At 39.7% G+C, this 24310-nt stretch overlaps 3 protein-coding genes and 1 pseudogene across 7 annotated transcripts in view; 2 read left to right on the top strand and 2 right to left on the bottom strand.

The window, feature by feature from the left end:
- PAAF1 (proteasomal ATPase associated factor 1) overlaps positions 1-21135 on the bottom strand; it is a 43358-nt gene extending 22223 nt beyond the window's left edge. Inside the window, exons 1-4 of one of the 5 annotated variants that reach the window (XM_032426999.1) lie at positions 21016-21135; positions 19254-19294; positions 18338-18441; positions 14592-14681 (exon numbers count right to left, since the gene is read on the bottom strand). In XM_032426999.1, coding sequence (XP_032282890.1) covers positions 14592-14681; positions 18338-18441; positions 19254-19294; positions 21016-21062 — 282 coding nt within the window. In that variant the 5' untranslated portion in view covers positions 21063-21135. Of the gene's footprint in view, positions 1-250; positions 333-14591; positions 14682-18337; positions 18442-19253; positions 19295-21015 lie in introns of those variants that run through there. The other 4 variants (XM_032427000.1, XM_032427001.1, XM_032427003.1 and 1 more) reach the window with 4 other exon arrangements.
- Positions 4239-5317, bottom strand: LOC116646363 (annotated as a pseudogene).
- Positions 21136-21226: 91 nt separating the features above from the next.
- On the top strand, positions 21227-23520 carry LOC116646362 (cytochrome c oxidase assembly factor 4 homolog, mitochondrial). The gene is made up of 2 exons (XM_032427008.1): positions 21227-21316; positions 23235-23520. Exon 2 carries the CDS (start codon positions 23247-23249, stop codon positions 23499-23501), a length of 255 nt encoding a protein of 84 aa, XP_032282899.1. The 5' UTR covers positions 21227-21316; positions 23235-23246; the 3' UTR covers positions 23502-23520.
- A 176-nt stretch (positions 23521-23696) lies between these two features.
- LOC116646361 (60S ribosomal protein L18a-like) lies at positions 23697-24310 on the top strand. The gene has a single exon (XM_032427006.1). It carries the CDS (start codon positions 23731-23733, stop codon positions 24256-24258), a length of 528 nt encoding a protein of 175 aa, XP_032282897.1. The 5' UTR covers positions 23697-23730; the 3' UTR covers positions 24259-24310.

Below are 24310 nucleotides of genomic sequence, written 5' to 3'. Positions count from 1 at the left end.
AAAATTAAGATACCTGATTCTTAGGAACCCACATACACAAAAGACAGTCAACTAAAATGCACCAGAAGGATTCAAGGAAAAGCAAAGATGTTTCCAATTTACTACTTCGCATTCCCTCTATAAAATCCTAATTGTGTGTATGTGTGTATTTTAGAATAAGTAACAAAAAATTCTGATTAATTTATGCAGTTTCAACATTAGCAATCACTTCATGCATAAGCAATGATCATACACATGCATGCATACATACCCTTTTTATTAAAAAACACCCAGCTGCAAATATTCCAGAAATGGAGGACTGAGATACATAATCCCAGACATATTCCCGGCAACTAAGGGAAAAGTAGGGTAGGCTTTAATTATCCAATCTTCCATTTTTCTTTGTGCTATGCCAGTTGAACCATAATGAGTAAGTTCAGCAAGAACTAAAGGGACATATCTGTCACCTCTAATAACTTCTAAGACTACTTCTTCCTTATTTTGGTTCCTCAGAATAAAAGTACTATCTTTTTTTTTTTAAGATTTATTTATTTATTTTAGAGAGAAAAAGAGAGAGAGAGAGCACTCGCGTGCTCAGGGGGAGAGGCAGAGAGAGAGAAAATACTCATGCAGGCTCCCTGCTGAGCGTGGAGCCTGATGTGAGCTTGATCTCACGACCCTGAGATCACGACCTGAGCCGTAACCAAGAGTTGGATGTTTAGGCAACTGAACCATCCAGGTGTCCCAGAAAAGAAGTACTATTAACTTAATTGTGGATTCTTTAATTTTAAGGATTATGACAAAAATTAACCTTTATATCATGTTTTATCATTTAGAAAGCATTTCCAAATAACATTATATCATTTGATTTTCATAATAATCCCATTCTGCTCCTAGCTTCCCATTGCTGGGTATTGGAGACTCGGAGGTAAATCTGACATAGCCCTGCCTTCACATTCTTAGTACAGGAGTACCCATCTCTCAGATCTTTCTTCTCCAAACTACTGCTACTATCCTTAAACCTGCCTTAAGCCTGAATACTAGTATCATCAATTAACTTTTCAATTCTATGTCTGGCTCCCCAACTACATGACAAGCTCTGTAAGTGTCAGAACAATGTCCTGCACTTTTTTTTTTTTGAAAGATTTTATTTTTAAGTAATCTCTACACCCAACACAGGGCTCAAACTTACAACCCCAAGATCAAGAGCCGCATGCTCTACCGACTAAGCCAGCCATGTGCCCGTGTCCAGCACTTTCTTAACACAACCACAGGCTACGTACATAGTAACTACTCAACAAATAACAAACAATAGCAGTTTGGTAATAAGAATGAAGTACCTTAACAACACTAGGTAGGTGAGTAAAGCCATCTGACCCATATCAATAAGAGCAACTACTGTCCTCATTTGCAGGACCCCAGAAACAACACATTTAAACACTCCTACTCACGCTGAAGTAGTTTTAATCCCTAAAGCAACAGAGCTCAACCTCTTTCCTGACGCAGGTGCTATCTACTCAACTCCCAGCTAGGCATCTACCTTTGGCTTCATAGTGGTCACCTCAAACTTACCATGTTCAAAACACAACTCTCATTTCCCCCAGCTTCACACCAATACAACTACTTGACCTCAATCAGTAAATGGCAACATAATTTATCCACTTCTTTTGAAAATTCTGGAATGATCCCAACTCATTTTCTCTCACCTTTCACATCTAAGTCATTAGCAAATCCTGTCTGGTCCCACACCCCGAGAATGTAGGTGCTACACAACAGTTTTATTCATTGCTATAGTCCCAGTGCCCAGAGTACCTGGATTATAGTAGGTGATTAATAAATGGATAAGTCTACCTAATAATGAACTCAAATAAGAGAAAATGAGAATAAGAAATAAAAAAAGGGCACAATTAGGGCACCTGGGTGGCTCAGTCGGTTAAGCATCTGCCTTTGGCTCAGGTCATGATCCCAGGGTCTGGGGATAGAGCCCCGTGTCAGGCTCCCTGCTCAGCAGGGAGTCTGCTTCTCCCTCTGCCCCTCCTACCTGCTTATGCTCTCTCTTGCTCTATCTCTCAAATAAATAAAATCCTTTTAAAAAGGGCACAATTAATAATTTTTTTTAAATGACCTACTTCTCTCAACTATACTCAAATAAAAATAAGTAAATTTGGGGCACCTCACTGGCTCTGTTGATAGAGCATGTGACTCTTGATCTCAGGGCTGTGAGTTCAAGCTCCATGATGGGCATAGAGCTTACTTTAAAAAAAAAAGTAAATTTAATTTAATTTAAAAATCTTGTATATGTATTATATACTGTATTCTTAAAATAAAGTAAGCTGGAGAAAAGAAAAAAAAAATGACCTATTTCTCAAAAGGTTTTCCCAATTCTGCCAAAAAGTTTATCACTTCCTCCCCAGTAGTCTTCAGCACTATGTTCATATATTGTAGTGGTTGTCAACCAGGGGCAAATTAGCTCATCACATTTGGTGATGTCTGGAAACATGTTTAGTTGTCACAATTGGGGAACAGTCCCCTACAATAAAGAATTATCCAGCTCAAAAAAAAATAAAAATAAAAAAAAAATAAAAAAAAAAAGAATTATCCAGCTCAAAATGTCAATAGTGCCATGGTTAAGAAATTTTGATGTATTCTATTGTATCCTCTCAGTTAATATATCGTCCCTGGAGGGGACAGAGATATTGTTACCTTAGCTGTTTTACATATCTTTGGAGTCCTAGTTCCTATATCTAAAAAATAATTAAATCTGAACTATGCAGTTCTTCCAAAGTGACAAAACACTGAAGAGTAGATTATAGGCCATACCAGCTATCTCCTTTCTCCAAACTTTTAAAAAAGAAGAAAGGACACTAACATTTATGGAATAGCTATAATATACCAGACATGTAACGGACACTACCCTCATATAATACCCTCAAAAATCTATTAAGATAGGGGCACCTGGGTGGCTGAGTCGTTAAGCGTCTGCCTTTGGCTCAGGTCATGATTTCAGGGTCCTGGGATCGAGCCTCGCATCGGGCTCTCTGCTCAGTGGAAAGCCTGCTTCTCCCTCTCCCACTCCCCCTGCTTGTGTTCCCTCTCTCGCTGTGTCTCTCTCTGTCAAATAAATAATAAAATCTTTTTAAAAAATCTATTAAGATAGGAATTATTTCTATTTTTCAGTTGAGAAATCTGAGGTTTAAGAAGTGATTAAGTAATATCCCCAAGGTGACACAACAGAGCCGGGATGCAAACCTAGGTCAGAATTTAAAGCTAAAGATCCATTTCTTAGTTCCAGCAAAAAAACAGATCAATGGGATAATCCTAATTATTGGATAAATATGACAATTCAAGAGAGCGAGATATGGATGGATTACTGTATAGTGCCTTGATATGCTAATCATTTCAAAAATAATTAAGTTACATCCCTACTTTAAACCAAGTAACAAAGTTTGAAATGTAGAAAAATAAAACATAAAAATTCAAAGAAAATACTATATTTATAATTTTATTTAACACATATCATGCTTACTATGTTTCAGATCAAATTCTGTTTCAGTCCTTGTAACAACCCCACGAGATACTACTTTTACCCCTATTTTACAAATAAGAGTCTGTGACATAGAGGGTAAGTACCTGGCCTAAGAGCACAGCAAGAGGCAGAACCGAAATTCAAATCCAAAGAGTCAAATCCAATGAGTCTATCACTAGAATCTGTGCTCTTATCCATTATGCTGTGCAATTAAAAGTGAATATATATATATAGGGGTACCTGGGTGGCTCTTTCAGTTAAGTGACTCTTGATTTCAGCTCAGACCATGATCTCAGGGTTCTGAGACTGAGCCCTCCATCAGGCTCCATGCTGGGCATGGAGCCTGCTTAGGATTCTCTCTCTCTCTCTCCCTCTACCCCTCCCCCCCCCCTCTCCCTCCCTAAAAAAAAAAAAAAGTGAATATATATAAAATCATGGACTACCCTAAGCAGGACCCCAAAAGTAGTTACCATAAAGGAATAAACCGATGGGCTTTATCATCTACAAATAGACCAAAATAACACCCATAATCTAGTGTATTGCTATGTATTCTTCACCTGTCTGATCATATTCTTTTTTTCTTCTTCTTTTTCTTTCGTTTAAGTCTTTTTAAGTTTTCATAGTTACAGTTATATTCTATCCTTTCAATGTATTTAATTTTATTTTTGTATATATATGAGGGTTTTTTTTTTTTTTTTTTTGAAACTAAATGTTACAATTTATTCCATCTTCATGATTACAGACATTACAGGGCAGGGTGGGTACACAAGGTATATAAAACAAACTCTTCTCCCATTTAACCAGATGCAGCATTTTGGCAGTTTTATGATAATACAGGTTGGCTTAATTAATTGACTTGGGCAGAAAGCTGGCAACAGCAAATGTTTGCAATTTAGGATTTTCCTCCATTGTTACTCCAAGGATCTTAATTCCTAAACTACACTATGAGCTCTGAAATGGTATACAAAGCAACATTCAAGCTTTCACATATTAATCAGAATCTGACACCTCTTCTTAAGGTAGGGAATTCTTAAAGCTGTCTTCCTCTTGGCTAACCCAGTCCACCAACAATCTTAAAAATTATCATATAAAAATAAAACTGTTCTCCCAAGCATTGATTAAAACTGTTGTGCTGGGATCTCTTTTCAGAGGCTTAGCTCCTTGAGAAAAGAGAGATCCTAACCAATTGCTTCCATGAATAATAACCCTAGTACAATGTACTCAATGTCCTTTGCAGCAAAACTCAAGAGGTCAGGCAACCCTGAACACCTTGACAAATTTATCAGTATTTACATATAAAGGATATTTAAATCTGATCCCAGACCAAGTATTACAACCATAATCCCAAGAAATCATTCAGTTTTAGCACATGGAGTTCCTGCAAGATGCCAGGGCAAGTGAAAAATCATCTCAAAGCAAACAGTGATGCATCTTTTACAAGTGAGAGGAAATCAAGGAGGAAAGAAAACTCCTCCCTCCTAAACTCCTCATTAAATCAATGTTTTTTTCACACCCTTAATTGACGAAATCCAGTGTCCTCAATATCCTGATTGAAGGAGTCTATTTTCAAGGTGACTGTCAAGGTCAGGAAGAGCTTTCAAGCTTTTCTTTGACATGGCCCATGAATTCCAGTCCTTCAGTGGGAATCTCCTACTTTATTGCTTTCTGAACACACTGCTGACAGTGCTTAAAGAGGTCGGTGCACGGGACTGGGGAGCTGTCCGCCTTAAGGAACTTCTCCGCAAACCAACGACTGAAGCACTGGTCTTACTTGCGCTTCATGTCAGTGCACGCCTGCCCTACGCTATTCATGGCGGCGGCAGTTAAGTTTTTCTTTCTTTACAATTTTGGGATGTAGTTTTTTCTAATAAACAGACCAAAATACACCCAGATTATAGTGTATTGCTCTGTTCTGTTCACCTGTCTGCTTACATTCCTTTTTTTTTTTTTGGCTTTTAATTTTCATTTTTATTTTTTTTTTAAACTTTTATTTATTTATTTATTTGACAGAGAGAGACACAGCAAGAGAGGGAACACAAGCAGGGGGAGAGGGAGAGGGAGAAGCAGACTCCCAGCTGAGCAGGGAGCCCGATGCGGGGCTCTATCCCAGGACCCTGGGATCATGACCTGAGCCGAAGGCAGACGCCCAACGACTGAGCCACCCAGGTGCCCCTTAATTTTCATTTTTACAGTACATTCTAACCTTTCATTGTTTTTAATTTTATTTTTGTACATATATAAGTTTTTCTTTCTTTACAATTTTGGGGTGTAGTTTTTTCTAATAAACAGACCAAAATACACCCAGATTATAGTGTATTGCTCTGTTCTGTTCACCTGTCTGCTTACATTCCTTTTTTTTTTTTTTTTTGGCTTTTAATTTTCATTTTTACAGTACATTCTAACCTTTCATTGTTTTTAATTTTATTTTTGTACATATATAAGTTTTTCTTTCTTTACAATTTTGGAATCTAGTTTTCTAACAAACAACCAAAATACACACAGGATCCAGTGCATTGCTCTATTCTGTTCACCTGTCTGATTATATTCTCCCCCCCCCCCCCCCCCAGGTCTCTTCTGATTTGTTTAGTGTATATTTCTCTGGGGTCTCTGTTGCCATTTTAGTATTTTGTTCCCTTGTTCATCTATTCTTCTCTGAACAGAATGACAAGATGGAAAAATACCTCAAAAAAGAGACTAAGAGGCAGTACTGACTGCCAGGGACCTAATGAGTATGGATATAAGTAAGATGTCAGAACTAGAGTTCAGAATAACGATTATAAAGATACTAGTTGGGCTTATAAAAAGCATAGAAGACCCTAGAGAATCCCTTTCTGGAGAAATAAAAGAACTAAAATCTAATCAAGTTGAAATTAAAAAGGATATTAATGAGATGTAATCAAAAATGGAGGCTCTAACTGCTAGGATAAATGAGGCAGAAGAGAGAATCAGTGATGTAGAAGATAAAATGATGGAGAATAAAATTACTGGATCAGGGCACCTGGGTGGCTCAGTCGTTAAGCGTCTGCCTTCAGCTCAGGTCATGATCCCAGGGTCCTGGGATCGAGCCCCGCATCGGGCCCCCTGCTCCACAGGAAGCCTGCTTCTCCCTCCCACACTCCCCCTGCTTGTGTTCCCTCTCTCACTGTGTCCCTCTCTGTCAAATAAATAAATAAAAATCTTAAAAAAAAAAAACAACAATTACTGGATCATGAGGAGAGATTTCAAGAGATAAGTGATACCATAAAGCAAAACAATATTAGAATAATTGGGAATCCCAGAAGAAGAGGAAAGAGAGAGAGACAGGGGCAGAAGGTATATTGAAGCACATTATAGCAGAGAACTTCCCCTAAACTTGGGAAGGAAACAGGCATTCAAGTCCAGGAGGCAAAGAGAACCCCCCTCTCAAAATCTGTAAAAATAAGTCAACACCCTGACATATGATAGTGAAACTTGCAAATCTAAGAGACAAAGAGAAAATCTTGAAAGCTGCTCGGGGACAAAAGGTCTGTAACTGACAAGGGTAGAAACATTAGACTGGCAGCAGACCTATCCACAGAGACCTGGCAGACCAGAAAGGATTGGCATGATATATTCAGGGTGCTAAATGAGAAAAACGTGCAGCCAAGAATACTTTATCCAGCTAGGATGTCATTCAAAATAGAAGGAATGATAAAAAGCTTCCAGGACAAACAGAAACTAAAAGAATTTGTGATCACTAATCCACCCTTACAAGAAATATTAGAAGGAATCCTTTAAGCGAAGAGAGAGCTCAAAAGTAACAATAGACCAGAAAGGAACAGAGACAACATACAAAAACAGTGACTTCACAGACACTTTACAATGGCACTAAATTCATTTCAATAGTTACTCTGAATATAAATGGGATAAATGCCCCAATCAAAAGACACAGGGTATCAGATTGGTAAAAAAGCAAGACCCATCGATATGCTATCTGCAAGAGACTCATTTTAGACCCCAAGACACCTCCAGATTGAAAGTGAGGAGGTGGGGGGACGCCTGGGTGGCTCTGTCATTAAGTGTCTGCCTTCGGCTCAGGTCGTGATCCCAGGGTCCTGGGATCGAGCCCCACACTGGGCTCCCTGCTCAGCAGGAAGCCTGTTTCTCCCTCTCACACTCCCCTTGCTTGTGTTCCCTCTCTTGCTGTCTCTATGTCAAACAAATAAATAAAATCTTAAAAAAAAAAAAAGAAAGAAAGAAAGAAAGTGAGGGAGTGGAAAACCATTTATCATTTTAATGGACATCAAAAGAAAGCTGGATGGCAATCCTTATATCAGACAAATTAGATTTTAAACCAAAGACTGTAATAAGATATGAGGAAGGAAACTATACCATAATTAAAGGGTCTATCCAACAAGAAGATCTAACAATTGTAAATATTTATGCCCCTAACATGGGTGCAGCCAATTACATAAACCAATTAATAACAAAATAAAAGCGGGGCGCCTGGGTGGCTCAGTTGTTAAGCGTCTGCCTTTGGCTCAGGTCATGATCCCGGGGTCCTGGGATCGAGCCCCGCATCGGGCTCCCTGCTCCGCGGGGAAGCCTGCTTCTCCCTCTCCCACTCCCCCTGCTTGTGTTCCCTCTCTCGCTGTCTCTCTCTCTGTCAAATAAATAAATAAAATCTTTAAAAAAAAAAATAACAAAATAAAAGTAACACATACATAATAATGCAATAATAGTAGGAGATAACACCCACTCACTGCAATGGACAGATCATCTAAGCAGAAGATCAACAAGGAAACAAGGGCTTTGAGTACACACTGGACTGGATAGACTTCATGGATATATTCAGAGCATTTCATCCTAAAGCAACAGAATACACATTCTTCTCTAGTACACATGGACATTCTCTAGAATAGATCACATATAGGTCACAAATCAGGTCTCAACCAGTACTAAAAGACTGGGATCATTCCCTGCATATTTTCAGACCACCATGCTTTGAAACTACAACTCAATCACAAGAGGAAATTTGGAAAGAACTGAAATACACAGCGGCTAAAGAGCATCCTACTAAAGAATGAATGGGTCAACCTGGAAATTAAAGAAGAATTAAAAAACTTCATGGAAACAAATGAAAATGAAAACACAACGAGGGCTCCTGGGTGGCTCAGTCGGTTAAGCATCTGCCTTTGGCTCAGGTCACAATCCCAGGGTCCTGGGATCGAGTCCCACGTCGGGCTCCCCGCTCAGCAGGGAGTCTAATTCTCCCTCTGCCTCTGCCTGCCGCTCTGCCTACTTGTGCTCTATCTCTCTGTCAAATAAATAAAATCTTTAAAAAACAAAAAAAACCACACAACTGTTCAAAACCTCTGGGATGCAGCAAAGGTGGTCCTAAGAGCGAAGTATATAGCAATACAAGCCTTTCTCAAGAAACAAGAAAGGTCTCGAATATACAACCTAACCTTACACCTAAAGGAGCTGGAGAAAAAACAGCAAGTAAAACCTAAACCCAGCAGGAGAAGAGAATCAATAAAGATCAGAGCAGAAATCAATGAAATAGAAACCAAAAGAACAGTAGAACAGATCAAGGAAACTAGGAACTGATTCTTTGAAAGAATTAATAAGATTGATAAACCCCTGGCCAGACTTAATCAAAAAGAAAAGAGAAAGGACCCAAATAAATAAAATCATGAGTGAAAGAGGAGAGATCACAATGAACACTGAAGAAATACAAACAATTATAAGACCATAGTATGAGCAAGTATATGTCAACAAATTAAACAATCTAGAAGAAATGGAGGCATTCTTAGAGATGTATAAACTACCAAAACTGAAAGAGGAAGAAATAGAAAACCTGAACAGACCCATAACCAGCAAGGAAATTGATGCAGTCATCAAAAATCACCCCACAAACAAAAGTCTAGGGCCGGATGGCTTCCCAGGGGAATCCTACCAAACATTCAAAGAAGAATTAATACCTATCCTTTGAAGCTGTTTCAAAGAATAGAAATGGAAGGAAAACTTCCAAACTTTCTATGAGGCCAGCATTACCTTGATCCCAAAACCAGACAAAGACCCCACCAAAAAAGGAGAATTACAGACCAATATCCCTGATGAACATGAATGCAAAAGTTCTCACCAAAATACTAACCAATAGGATTCAACAGTACATTAAAAGGATTATTCACCATGACCAAGTGGGATTTATTCCTGGGCTGCAAGAGTGGTTCAACATCTGCAAATCAATCCATGTGATACACTACATTAATAAAAGAAAGGTCAAGAACCATATGATCCTCTCAATAGATGCAGAAAAAGCACTGGACAAAGTACAGCATCCTTTCTTGACTAAAACTCTTCACACTGTAGGGATAGAGGGAACATGTCTCAATATCATAAAAACCATCTATGGGGGCGCCTGGGTGGCTCAGTTGTTAAGCGTCTGCCTTTGGCTCAGGTCATGATCCCCAGGTGCTGGGATCGAGCCCCGCATCGGGCTCCCTGCTCCGCGGGAAGCCTGCTTCTCCCTCTCACACTCCCCTTGCTTGTGTTCCCTCTCTTGCTGTCTCTCTCTCTGTCAAATAAATAAATAAAATATTAAAAAAAAAAAAAAAAACCATCTATGAAAAACCCACAGCAAGTATCATTCTCAATGGGGAAAAACTGAGAGCTTTTCCCCTAAAGTCAGGAACATGGCAGGGATGTCCACTCTTACCAACGCTGCTCAACATAGTACTAGAATACTAGAAGTCCTAACCTCAGCAATCAGACAACAACAACAACAAAAATAAAAGGCATCCGAATCAGCAAAGAAGAAGTCAAACTCTCACTCTTTGCAGATGACATGATACTCAATGTGGAAAACCCAAAAGACTCCACCCCCAAATTGCTAGAACTCATACAGGAATTTAGCAAAGTGGCAGGATATAAAATCAATGCACAGAAATCAGTTGCATTTCTATGCATGAACAATGAGACAGAAGAAAGAGAAATTAAGGAGTCAATCGCATTTACAACTGCACCAAAAACCATAACACACCTAGAATAAACCTAACCAAAGAGGCAAAGGATCTGTACTCAGAAAACTATTGAACACTCATGAAGGAAACTGAGGAAGACACAAAGAAATGGAAAAACATTCCATGCTCATGGATTAGAAGAAAAATACTGTTAAAATGTCTATGCTACCTAGAAGAATCTACACATTCAATGCAAACCCTATCAAAATACCATCAACATTTTCACAGAGCTGTAACAAATAATCCTAAAATTTGTATGGAACCAGAAAAGACCCCAAAAAGCCAAAGGAATGTTGAAAAAGAAAATCAAAGCTGGTAGCATTACAATTCCAGACTTCGACCTCTTATGAAGTCTGAAGATGATTACAAAGCTGTAATCATCAAGACAGTATGATACTGGCACAAAATCAGTCACATAGATCAATGGAACAGAATAGAGAGCTCAGAAATGGATCCTCAACTCTATGGTCAACTAATCCTCAACAAAGCAGGAAAGAATGTCCAACGGAAAAAAGACAGTCTCTTCAACAAATGGTGTTGGGAAAATTGGACAGCCCCATGCAGAAGAATGAAACTGGACCATTTCCTTACACCACACACAAAAATAGACTCAAAATGGTTGAAAGACCTAAATGTGAGACAGGAGTCCATCAAAATCCTAAAGGAGAACACAGGCAGCAACCTCTTCGACCTCAGCCACAGCAACATCTTCCTAGAAACCTCGCCAAAGGCAAAGGAAGCAAGGGCAAAAATGAACTATTGGGACCTCATCAAGATAAAAGCTTTTGTACAGCAAAGGAAACAATCGACAAAACCAAAAGACAACCAACAGAATGGCAGAAGATATTTGGAAATGTCTTATTAGATAAAGGGACAGTATCTAAAATCTGTAAAGAACTTATCAAACTCAACACCCAAAGAACAAATAATCCAGTCGAGAAATAGGCAGAAGACATGAATAGACATTTCTCCAAAGAAGACAACCAAATGGCCAACAGACACATGAAAAAAATGCTCAATATCACGCGGCATCAGGGAAATACAAGTCAAAGTCACAATGAGATACCACTTCACGCTGGTCAGAATAGCTAAATCTAACAAGTCAGGAAACGACAGATGTTGGTGAGGATGTGGAGAAAGGGGAACTCTTACACTGTTGGTGGTAATGCAAGCTGGTATAGCCACTCTGGAAAACAGCAGGAAGGTTCCTCAAAAAGTTGAAAACAGAGCTACCCTACGACCTAGCAATTGCACTACTAGGTATTCATCCAAAGGATACAAAAATGCTGATTCGAAGGAGCATATGTACCCCAATGTTTATAGCAGCCATGTCCACAAGAGCCAAACCATGGAAAGAGTCCAGATGTCCATCGACAGATGAATGGGTAAAGAAGATGTGGTATATATATACAACAGAATACTACTCAGCCATCAAAAAATGAAATCTTGCCATTTGCAATGATGTGGATGGAACTAGAGGGTATTATGATAAGCGAAATAAATCAGAGAAAAACAATTATCATAGGATCTCACTCATATGTGGAATTTAAGAAGCAAAACATAGGATTATAGGGGAAGCGAGGAAAAAAAATAAAACAAGACGAAATCAGAGAGGGACACAAACCATAAGAGACTCTTAATCATAGGAAACAAACTGAGGGTTGCTGGAAGGGAGGAGGGCGGGGAATGGGGTAACTGGGTGATGGACATTAAGGAGGGCACGTGATGTAATGAGCACTGGGTATTATATAAGACTGATGAATCACTGAACTCTACCTCTGAAACTAATAATATATTATATGTTAATTAACTGAATTTAAATTTTAAAAAATTTAAAAAGTATATACATTATTAAAATGTTTTAAAGTCAAAAAAAGGGAAGTTTCACCTTGACTTTCTTGTAATTAACTATTAATCAAAAGGCACAATTCATAACTTGATTTCTTTAAAGCAAGGCAAATCTTTATTCACGTTTATAAAGCAATTAAGAGCAAAATTCACGTAGGATTTTTATAAAAAATCTTTTCTGTAACAGTTTGCATTTATCTTGCCCACACATACTATTATAGCAGGTTTTTTTAAAATTTATTTATTTTAGAGAGAGCTTTAGTGGGGGGAGGGGCAGAGGGAGAGAGAGAATCTCAAGCAGACTCCCTGCTGAGTCAGAAGCCCGACGCGGGGCTCGATCCCAAGACCCTGAGATTATGACCTGAGCTGAAATCATGAACTGGACGCTCAACTGACTGAGCCACCCAGGCGCCTCTATTATAGCAGTTTTTAAAAAAATCTCTTCTTTATCAAGTCTTTCCAAAGCAATCAATTTAGTTTTCAAAGACATAATCACTCAGTCTTTTCATACTCATATTACATTGGTTTACCATATTTAATTAACAAAATTTCAAAAACAATATAACTGATAATGTAACTTATCCTTATTAAGCATTCAACTTAACCAGCAGTGTCGCAGTATTCAGATCTCAGAGGAGAGCTTACAAGCTATGAATGTGCTGTGAGCTTCAGTCAGTACGGTTTACACCGGAAAGGCAGAGCAATAGTTAACTCAATAAATTAGTTAAGTGGAAGTCAGAACATACCAAAAGCCTTATAACTTGCATCCCCTGTGACTCAGCAACTCTATTTTATAAATGTATTCTAATTTCTTCCTATCTTTGTGAATAAAGGGTTAGCCAAATCACCAAAGTAAAAAATCAGGAAATCAAAAATATCTGAAAGTCCAGTAACACAAGATTGGAAAAATGAATTGTAGTAAATCATACAGTAGGAATACTGTGCAGCTCTTAAAAGAATATGCAGAAAAAAAAAGAATATGCAGAAAGATGACATATAGTGATGTACATAATACATTATTAAGGAATAAAAAGCAAGTTATAAAACAGCATGTACTATAAAAACCTATTTTGGTAAAATATTTAAAGTTTTTTTTTTTTTAATTCATTCGAGATACAGAGATACATTGAAAGAGAGAATATGAGCAGGGGGAGAAGCAGAGGGAAGGGGAGAAGCAGATGCGGGGCTCAATCCCAGGACCCTGGGATCATGACCTGAGCCGAAGGCAGACACTTAACCATCTGAGCCACCCAAGTGCCCCTATTTTGGTAAAATATTTAAAGAAAAAAGACAGGGTGGGGTGCCTGAGTGACTCAGTTGGTTAGCCGTCTGCCTTCAACTCAGGTCATGATCCCAGATTCCTGGGATCAAGTCCCGCATCCTGCCCAGCGGGGAGTCTGCTTCTCCCTCTCCCTCTGCCCTTCCCCCTGCTCGTGCGCACTCTCTCTCTCTTACCCTCTTTCTAATAAATAAATAAAATCTTTTAAAATAAAAGAAAGAAAAAAAGAAAAAAGACGAGGAGAATCAAGTGAAATAATACATAAAGTTTAACATGGTGCACATTGTAGGCAATCAATAAATGTTAGATATTACTACTGTAATTATTATTAATAAAGCATTTGTAACAAAAGCTCACAATAGTTACTTAAGGTTGTAGAATGTCACTGATTTTTCACCTTTTTATATTTCCTAAATTTTTATCACCAAATCTATGTCTTGTTTTATAATAAGGATAAAAAACAGCCATTTTGTAAAATGTACCACACAATAAAATGGAAGGCTTTAATATAATCAGTTTATACACATATTTCTCATTTATGCTTCCAAAAAGATCATGGTAGTAGAAAGGGCATTATCACAGAGACCTCTGAAAATTATTCCTCAATATGCTGTACTTGGAATTGTGAGAAAATGTCCCTGTCCTGTAGGCAATGAGACAAATATGAGCAATGGCAAATTAGATAAACATAGCTACTATCATTATCCAAAAGCCACAAAGCAGCTCTGCTAAAACATAAATAAGTAAACTTCAGACAATTCCATTCTCTAAGACTACCAGTGAGTGGATTTGTATACATATTCTATATGGACCCAAATACCAGTTTTGCCAAATGTATCACACTTCAGCTATGGTACCTTAACAATACACAGTACATAAAAGACACATTAATTATGAATGTTTATAGCACTCAAGCAGATAAAATGAAAAATTAACATGCTATTATATTCTCTCCTCATTTTGTCAAAATACTTACACTCTTTGAATGAATTCTGGAAAAAGTAGTGTATGGGGCCAAAAACTTTGAGGATGCATTTTCCTTTGGACAAGAAATATGAATGCTTTTCTAAATAGAGAGGGAAAGATGAAATTCATCAGTAAAATTACTCCAGTGGAATGAAAGGCTCTTAAAGAAAACATCAGGATGATAGGAAATTCTCATTTTTCAAATGTACCCTCTCTAATCCTCCTTTGCCAGCTCACACTACCACTCCCCTGTAGATTAGCAGCCCTTTTACTGCAAAGAGCTGCAATGTAATTTGGTATTGCTTTGCTGCCCTTATCTTTTTATATCGAAGTGAACTCCCATAGAAGGTGAACCAACAGGAAGATACAAATGACAAATATGAGAGCATTAATTTTTAAAAGAAAATCTAATACCAGTACTCTCAGTTAGCAGTGGGGCAAGAAACAGGATTAACAGATAGGAGGAAACAGCACCAGACTCCAAGTCTAGCACCTAAAAGACTAGTCTAAAAGCTAACTTACTGCCTATAGGAACTTTTAGGAAAAAATGTTAGACTACTGACATCTATAGTTACCAGAGAAAACTGGTGAATTATGGTACACTTATACAATCTGTAGGCCGTGATCAGGCTTGCAGTGCCCATTCCTACCTAGGACTTAAACTGATCATCCATGTTCATAGACTGCTCAGAGCCCCACAGCTGTATTAATTCCCCACGTGTTTTGCTAGTCATTATAACATATCTTTCCACTATTGTAGCAAGAAACACTGGTGACATAGTTGAATGGTGACATTCAAATTATATCTAGAAAAACATGTTAGGTTCAGGTGACATGACCTGCATAAGGCAGCCTTTGTAACCATTTAAGATTAAGTATGTTGGTGTTTCAAGGTAGCATGTATAGAGGCATAAAAGGCTTAGTAAACCCTTCAGGGATTCTTGCAATATGATAGTCCTTTAATCCAACTGGCTGAATACCAACACCACCACCTAAGTGTGCATCTCCTATAGGGAGCTGAGGAGCTACACTCAGCAAATGGCCCCTAACCTGTTATCCCTTCTGCAGCAGTACTTCAAAGTTTCTGGAAATTCTGCTGAACAATGAAAATGTCTTTAAAAGTCAAGATTTTCTAAACCTCTTTCTAAGACTAAAATACATACAGCAAACACAGGTCCTCACAGTTCTTTAGAAAGAACAATTTCAAAGTAATAACATTCTCATCACTAAAAATCAAAATGCTCTTATTACAAGTCTTCTACTCCTTTAAAAAGACGATTAGAATATCTGTCTACATAAACAATACTTTCTTAGCCAGCATATCCATATGTGGCTGCCTGCAGGCTTTTCATTAAATGAGTTTTCACTTCAAACCCCATGAGAAAATCCATACAGCTGCAAGGGAGTTGACCTGGATTTGGAATTGCCTCCTGTACCCAAAACTAAAAGTGTCAGCTAAACTCTCCTGGCTTAAATATTCCTACCAGCAAGGATTCAGGGAACTCCAAGAACTTAGTGTTCAGGCGTCCGTAAGAATTGGGTTTGTTCTCAGAAGACTTCATTTCTTTGGGACTAATTATGTGAAAGATTTGAAGAATTAGTAGTTTTTTCCTGCTTATCAATTGAGCAAATCAACCTTTAATCTATAAACAAACTATGGAGGAAGAGAAATGTTGAACTACCTTCCAATATCAGCAGTAGAGAATCATGCTATTATTGAAAATATTTTAGTGAAAAGCTGCAGGAGATATCAAAACATAAAATTCAGGGCGGGGGGTCGGAGGAGGAGCGTGGGCATTCCACACTAAGATAAAATTTAAAGTCAAACTTTTTTATCCTCCAGGATTAGGTATTTAAGCATAATCTACTGTTCAACAGAACAATGCAGCAACATCAAATAGCAAAGTGCCTCATGGCAATTAGGAAACAAATAAATGCTCAACCATAAGCACTTACTGTCTGACCCAGCAGGTACAAGGCAGAAATTAGCAACGATGTTGGAAGAGATAAGGACTGTATCAGGGCCTACATATGAAGGGAAGAAAGGAATTCAGCACTGAGGCTGTAGATGGATACTGGTAAAACACCTGGGAAAAATGTAGGCTTGCAAGGTAGTGTTCATATTTGGAAGTTTATAGAACTAGTTTCAATTCTGGTATACAGTCTAACTAGCTTTGACTATTAGGGTTAATAAACCTCTCTGAGTCTGTTTGCTTACATGCAAAATGGAAATTTAAAATGCCAATCCCACAGGATTATTATGATGAACAACAACTCACTTTTGTAAGATTTTACAGTTTCATTCATATGCAGTCTCACTTGCTGTTAAATCAGTCTATAGGTAGAGTATCATCGCCGTTTTACAGATGAGGAAACTGAGGCTCAGAGAACTAAGTTCTTTGTCCAAAATCATATTACTAGTGTCAGAGTTAACTACAACTTGAACTCAGATCTTCTGACAGTTTCTACTATACCATAGCTGTTTATGAAAAACAACTGCAAAATATATATAATAACATATAGCCTATTACCTTGCACACAGGACAATAAATGAACATTTAAAGTCTTATGTAAAAAACAAAGTATCATTTATTCTTATCAGTACACCTGTAATATTTCACAACTAAAAAAAAATTTAATTACATCTCACTGACCAGAGCATACTGACTGCAGAATGAGTAAGGAAAGTCAGATCATGGATTCTGCAATACTTAGTTTGGCTATCTATTCACCTCAAAGACCAATGAGAAAAACTATTAAGTACTATTAATGTAGGTCTTCATCAAGGCCTAGCCAGATACATTATAAAGGCTTTGCTGTCCAATATGGTAAATACTGGCCACATGAGGTTACTGAGCATTTGAAATACAGCCAGCGCATATGAAGAACTGCATTTTTTATCTTATTTAAAGTTTAATTTAAAAACTGATACTTGCCTCAGTTTTTGGAAAACTTTTTAAGTATATTTGGAACTACCTGGGTATGTGAATCTATGTTCTTTTTTTTTTTTTTTTTTTTAAGATTTTATTTATTTATTTGAGAGAGAATGAGAGACAGAGAGCATGAGAGGGAGGAGGGTCAGAGGGAGAAGCAGACTCCCTGCCGAGCAGGGAGCCCGATGCGGGACTCGATCCTGGGACTCCAGGATCATGACCTGAGCCGAAGGCAGCCGCTTAACCAACTGAGCCACCCAGGCGCCCTGAATCTATGTTCTTAACTGTAAATTTATACAACCTAAATACATTTATCAAATATTTTCAATAAAAAATTAGAGTCTGAATTGAGATGTGTGGTAAATGTAAAATATACATGGGATCTCAAAAACTCAATAAGAAAAAAGGAATGTACAATATCTCACTAATAATTTTTAATATTAATTACAAGTTGAAATAATATTTTAGATTTATTGGATTAAATAAAATATATTATTAAAATTAATTTCACCCATTTCTTTTTACCTTTTTTATGTGGCTCTTAGAAAATTTTAAATACATATGTGGCTTACATTATTTATCTATTGGACAGCGCTGATATAAGGGAAGAACAAGTAAATGCAACTAAAAGTATCTCAAAGTATATGTAACCACAGAAGAAAAAAAAACTCTTGACATCCAAAGGCAGTAAAAATTGTGATTACTATACAAACAAAATAAAGATGACACAGATATATAAATAATAGTATAAATATTTAAAATAGATACATGGGTACTACCCCAGTTTTGGACCCAGTGTCATTTAAAAGACATAAAAACCTACCTTGTTTATCTCATTCACAATAAATCCTTCTGAAGCTGTAACTTCTGGGATGCCATCCTGGCCAATTCCTTGACAAGTTAGGCTGCCATATAAAGTTGGTTTCCCTACATAGCACAAAAGAAGCATGTCTCAAGAAAATAATAAGAATTTAACATTGTTCTCCTTGAAGACTCAATTCAGGCACTTGTATAGATGGTAGGAAATTGGTTCATGAAAGAAAAGAAGGTACTTGTATAAAGTAAGGTGAAGTGGAAAAAGCCCTAGCCTGGGTGAACCTAATTTGGGAGGGAATATGCGCAAGAGCTAAAAACTAGGCACAAATATTTAAAATTATAGCATTTGTGAGAAAGTTACTAGAGGGGTGCCTGGGTGGTGTAGTTAAGCTCCCAACTCTTGATTTCGGCTCAGGTCATGATCTCAGGGTCGTGATCTCAGGGTCGTGAGATGGAGCCCCACGACGTGCTCCGAACTCAGCGCAGAGTCTGCTTGAGTTTCTCTCCCTCTCCCTCTGCTCCTGCCCCCCACTCTCTCTCTCTAAATAAATAAATCTTAAAAAAAAAAAAAAAAGCTACTAAAGTGATCTAAACTCAGTTTTCCTGACTGTGAAATGAAATTCTTCCAGGATGAAAGATGAAGATCAACATGCATATATGCATTTATCCACAGTATATACATATAATACATAGCAAAGAGTTAAGCTTCAGTAATCTAAAAAATTTGCTTAAGGAGAACACTGCTTTTGCAGTGATGGGGGCTAAATAAGATATCCTACACATAAACTGGTCAAGAACATTTGAAGATTATGAGCATTGTGCAAGGAGTTTGAGCCAAGAGAAAGTATGAAGCTCTCTTCTAAGGGTAGTAAATCCCCTATCTCTAAAGGGAAGGCATATCAGTTTGGGCATATGGACGTTACCTGGGGGGTGACAACTCAGCCAGGCTTCCCCTTCATCCTTCCTATGAAGAGAGACAAAAGACTAATTAGGCTCATTCAATGCTGAAAAGGATGCCACTGGTGCAAGGGAGAAAGATCATATAATTTTCAGTTTGGACTGTACTTACGTATGATCCAGTCTAATATCTCATCCAGGCATAGATTATTATAAGACAAGTTTTATTTATTAAAGAAATATTCATGGATTAAGTGTTTAATGCATAGATGTCTATTGGTTAAATGAATATTCAAATATTTCGAGTTCACTATTCACTTATAAGCTACACAGCTTTGAAAAATCACGAATACTTTATATTTAGATATTTGTTGGGATTATTGTAAGCAAAGCCCTGTGCTAGGCACTTTGCAAATGGTATCATTAATCCTCACAATTTAACAAAATGCCCTTTATTATCCCCATGTTAAAGATAAAACTGAAGCTCAGAAAAAAGTGACTTGCCCAAGGTCACCTAGCTATCTGGAAAGCAGGAACTGAAACATGGGACGAGTACACAATGTCCGCATTCTACCAGCTCACGCTGACTTTTTACATGTTTTAGAATGCACCTCCCCAATCATCCAAATCCTTATTTCATCACTCTAACATTTGTAGGTTATAGTGAAAAAGACCTACACTTTTAAGACAGAAAGATTTAGGGGCACCTGTGTGGCTCAGTCGGTTAAGCATCTGCCTTTGGCTAAGGTCATGAACCCGGGATCCTGGGATCGAGCCCTGCATCAGGCTCCCTGCTCAGTGGGGAGCCTGCTTCTCCCTCTCCCTCTCCCCCTGCTCATGCTCTCTCTCTCAAATAAATAAATAAAATCTTTAAAAAAAAAAGACAAAGATTTAGGTTGACAATAGCTACCACTTATTGGCTGCAAAATCTTGGACAAGTTACTTCCTCTGATTCCTCTCCTGCATTCTCTCCTAGGCACCTGGTGGCCCTCAGTAAATGTCAGTGTTCTTCCTTTATTACTTATCACACATTCTGTTTTGTAGTAATGTGTATTTTATTTTAGCTCACATAGTAAAGCGTAATTTTCTTAATTGCAGAAAGCTATGTTTTCATCTTCACCATGGTTTCAATTTGAAAAACCCTTATTAGTAATAACAGCTGACATTCACGGCACTGCTGTACTCATCCTGGTGCAGAGTAATAACTTGCACAGTATGTGATCAATAAATGTTAAATGAATGGTTTGCTGTGCATCCCCAATTAAGCTGTCGGCTTCTTGAAGGCAGGAGCCACCCTTTAAATTTAATTACTCATACTGCACACGCATACAGCCTGGACATAGTGGGTGTTACATTGTTTCCTGAATAGAATTGTCCAATATGTCTAACACAGCACTAGGGGTCCAAGGAGTATATAAAGATTTCATCATAAACTCAAAGACAACGTGGAGGTGGCTGAGTACTAGGACCTTTGCAAATAACTAACGATCAGTAAATATTTGCTAAATGGCTGTGACTTATCGGCCAAGAGTCTTCCTGCCTCCGAGTTTTCCTGTCTTTCTCCAACTCATTGATCCTAGCTCTGACACTGGGATCACAGCCATATATGTTGCCTTGGCCTCGGGACAGCTCTGCAGAGTATGAAAACCAATGACCATGTGGGTTTGCTACATCCAGTAATCCCTCAACAAATGATGAAGGTAATCCCTATCCTGAACTGGGTACAGCTCTCAACGCAAAGACAACATGCGTTACCCTCCTCCGTCCCAGTTCTGGGCCTTCATTCACCTGAGGGCTTGAGCCCAGTCGCTCTGAATCCTCAAAGGCGCCGCCATCTTAGCCCCTCCTCCACCTGCCCGCCTCTTCCGCTCTTTGCTGGAAGTGGGTCGTCAAAGGGGCCGCGACAGGGACTGGGGGGCGGGCTCTATACTGAGAGGCCACCAATGAATACGCGTGACGGGTTCCTCTCCTCCCACTTCCGCGCTCACCGCTCCCCACCGGAGGCTGGTTTTCGGCCGGAGGGTCGGAAGAGTTCTAAGTGCCTGCAAAACGGACGCCGACGTGCTGGAACGCGCGTCCGAGCTGTTCGGTGAGCACTGCGTACCGCGTCCTTGCGCGGTAAAGCGTAGCGGGCACAGCGGGACTGCGGCTGGCTGCCACGTGCGCGCATGCGTCCTCTCGTTAAAGTGGGAGAGTAGCTGCGATGACTTGGACAGTTGAATTTCCCTGCTTTCGCATGCCTTCCTAGTCCAGGCCAGCTGCCGACCGTATAGCTTGCCCTGATCTCCAAGCATGGGTCTTCCTCTTTTTACTCTAGGGAAGACTGAAGCCGGGATGTGGTGGGGAAAGAGTACCGTGGCATTTACTGAGCCCTGTTGTCGTCCATGCACTTCTCGCTCAGTATCATATTAATCGTTACATTAAATCTGTGAGTTAAATATTATTAAGGAGGAAGCTAGAAAGATTGTATGGTAAGATGTGGTACTGGGATTCGAATCTGGATCTCTTGGCTTAGAATCCAGGGCACTTTTTCTGTACAGTAATAAAAACTCATGTATTGAACTCTTTGGACGTGCCAGGCTTCTTACGTGCCTTATCTCTTTTAGCCTTCAACAATCTTGTGAGGTAGACACTATCTCTGTTTTTCAAGAGAGATTATGAAGTGATTTTCTTAAGGTCACCCAGTGAGTCAGTGACAAAACTAGGTTTCCAATCCCGGTCTCTTTTCAAAGCCTATTTACCCCCTCTTTCCTTAGGTTATACCGCCTCCAAGTTTTGGGTAAGGGTATGGAGTCCTTAAATCCTTGTAATTTCCCTATTGCTTAACGTGGCCAACAAGACCTTGCTATGATTAGATACTTTCTCAGAGCGCCAGTTTCATTTGTTTTACAGTTCTCTTCATACGCTATTGTCCAGTCATACAGAACTTTCAGTTCCTTTCCTGAGTCAAATCCTGCCTCAACCTGTGCCCCTGCTCTTCCATTGACTGGAAATATTCCTTCTCCCCATCTCTGGCTAACTCCTATTCATCCTTCAAGTCTCAGTTTAGAAATCACTTCCTCCAGGAAGCCTTCCCCACCTGTTCCTGCCATGTCTGGATTAGGTATTCCTCCAATGTGTTCCCAGTCTTAGGTATCTGTGCACACTGCATTGTAATCTGTTTATTATCTAGACTGTACACCATTAAGGCAGGAACTAAATCAGTCTTGGTCACTCCTGTATCCTCTAGTGTAGTACCTCATACATGATAGGTACTCAATGATCCTTTGTTGAATGAACCAGAGAGACACAGGAAAGGCATTAAAGGGTGCTAGTTCCTTTAAAGCCTGTCATGGTGAAATATGTGTAAATGCTGAGGTTATTTCCCTTCAAACCTTTCTCAAGTTCTTTCTGTAGGCTCCTTTCTGCTGGGTGCTCTGAAGCAGAGGATCTTGGAAAGACAGTCTGGGCAAATCCACCTCACATTAAGCACTCTCACCTCACAGACTCATCTCTTGCCCTGGCCCATGCATACTCTGTGCTACAGCCACACTGAACTCTCTATTTCTCCTATATGTCAAACCCTACCCATATTTGGGTACTCTCCCAAGTGTTAAACTGTGTTCTTTTCCAACCATAGGAAAAGGCTAGTAGGAGAAAAGAAGAGAAATTAATTCTTTTGGGGTGGATCCAAGACAGCTGCTCCAAAAAGGTAACATCTCACCTAATTCAAATTCCATTAGCAGAATCCACTCAAGCTTATTTAGTGCTGTGATAAACATTCTCATATACTTTATGTCATTCCATTGAGTTCAAACCATTTTGCAGGTCTATTCTCTTGCCAGGCCTACTGCCAATGGCACCAAGGTGAGTCAGGCCCAGTATCTGTTCTCAATTAAGCTTATAGTCTCCAACGGGAGACAAATGTATAAATAGGCTATAACAGTGCAGTTTGGTCAGTATTATTTATAATAGTGGAACCTCATAATCACATCCCTACTCTAACCTTGCCTCCATTGATGTTCTAGAGACTCCCAAAGATGTCAACTCAAGGCCATACCTGGGCCCGACAGGTGAAGAAGGAAGATGAGGAAGAGGACCCGCTGGACCAGCTGATCTCCCGTTCTGGCTGTGCGGCTTCCCATTATGCAGTACAAGAGTGCATGGCCCAGCACCAGGACTGGCGACAGTGTCAGCCACAGGTACAGGCCTTCAGGGACTGCATGCGCGAACAGCAGGCAAGGCGGGGGGAGGAGCTGCAGAGGAGGAAGGAGCAAGGCGGTGCCCACCACTGAGACCCCAAACCACCTATCCCCAGAGAATGGCCCTGTAGAAACTAGCACCCAGAGAGATCTTGGGAAGAAGTCCTGAACAGCGGAAGTGTGGGCCAGGAGGTATAAAACTCGGGGATTATCTTTGGCTAAGACTGACGTTGAGAGCCAGGCAGCTGTGGGTTTGGACATAAGTGCTGTGAAGAGCTGTGATCTTGCTTTCTCGTGTGGCGGCGAGAGCGGAGAGTGCGCCATGAAGGCTTCGGGAACACTGCGAGAGTACAAGGTGGTGGGGCGCTGCCTGCCCACCCCCAAATGTCGCACTCCGCCCCTGTATTGCATGAGAATCTTTGCACCTAATCACGTCGTCGCCAAGTCCCGCTTCTGGTACTTTGTGTCTCAGCTGAAAAAGATGAAGTCTTCGGGGGAAATTGTCTACTGTGGACAGGTGTTCGAGAAATCCCCCTTGCGGGTGAAGAACTTCGGCATCTGGCTGCGCTATGACTCGCGCAGCGGCACCCACAACATGTACCGGGAGTACCGGGACCTGACCACTGCGGGCGCCGTCACCCAGTGCTCCAGAGACATGGGCCCCCGACACCGTGCCCGGGCTCACTCCATCCAGATCGGGAAGGTGGAGGAGATTGCAGCCAGCAAGTGCCGCCGACCAGCCGTCGAGCAGTTCCACGACTCCAAGATCAAGTTCCCGCTGCCCCACCGGGTCCTGCGTCGTCAGCACAAGCCACGCTTCACCACCAAGAGGCCCAACACCTTCTTTTAAATGCAGAGCCTCCCTGTCTCCAGGTCTGCTCAAATAAACTCTTTGGGGAAAC

Source organism: Phoca vitulina, unplaced genomic scaffold (assembly GCF_004348235.1).
Source record: "Phoca vitulina isolate PV1807 unplaced genomic scaffold, GSC_HSeal_1.0 scaffold36, whole genome shotgun sequence".
Classification (NCBI taxonomy): Eukaryota; Metazoa; Chordata; class Mammalia; order Carnivora; family Phocidae; genus Phoca; species Phoca vitulina.
The sequence above is the reverse complement of the archived record's forward strand: the minus strand, read 5'-3'. Positions and strand labels throughout refer to the sequence as shown.

Bases quoted from the DNA above. Each gene is read 5' to 3' on its own strand.
- LOC116646362 (XM_032427008.1), top strand. From the start codon at position 23,247: ATGTCAACTCAAGGCCATACCTGGGCCCGACAGGTGAAGAAGGAAGAT.
- LOC116646361 (XM_032427006.1), top strand. From the start codon at position 23,731: ATGAAGGCTTCGGGAACACTGCGAGAGTACAAGGTGGTGGGGCGCTGC.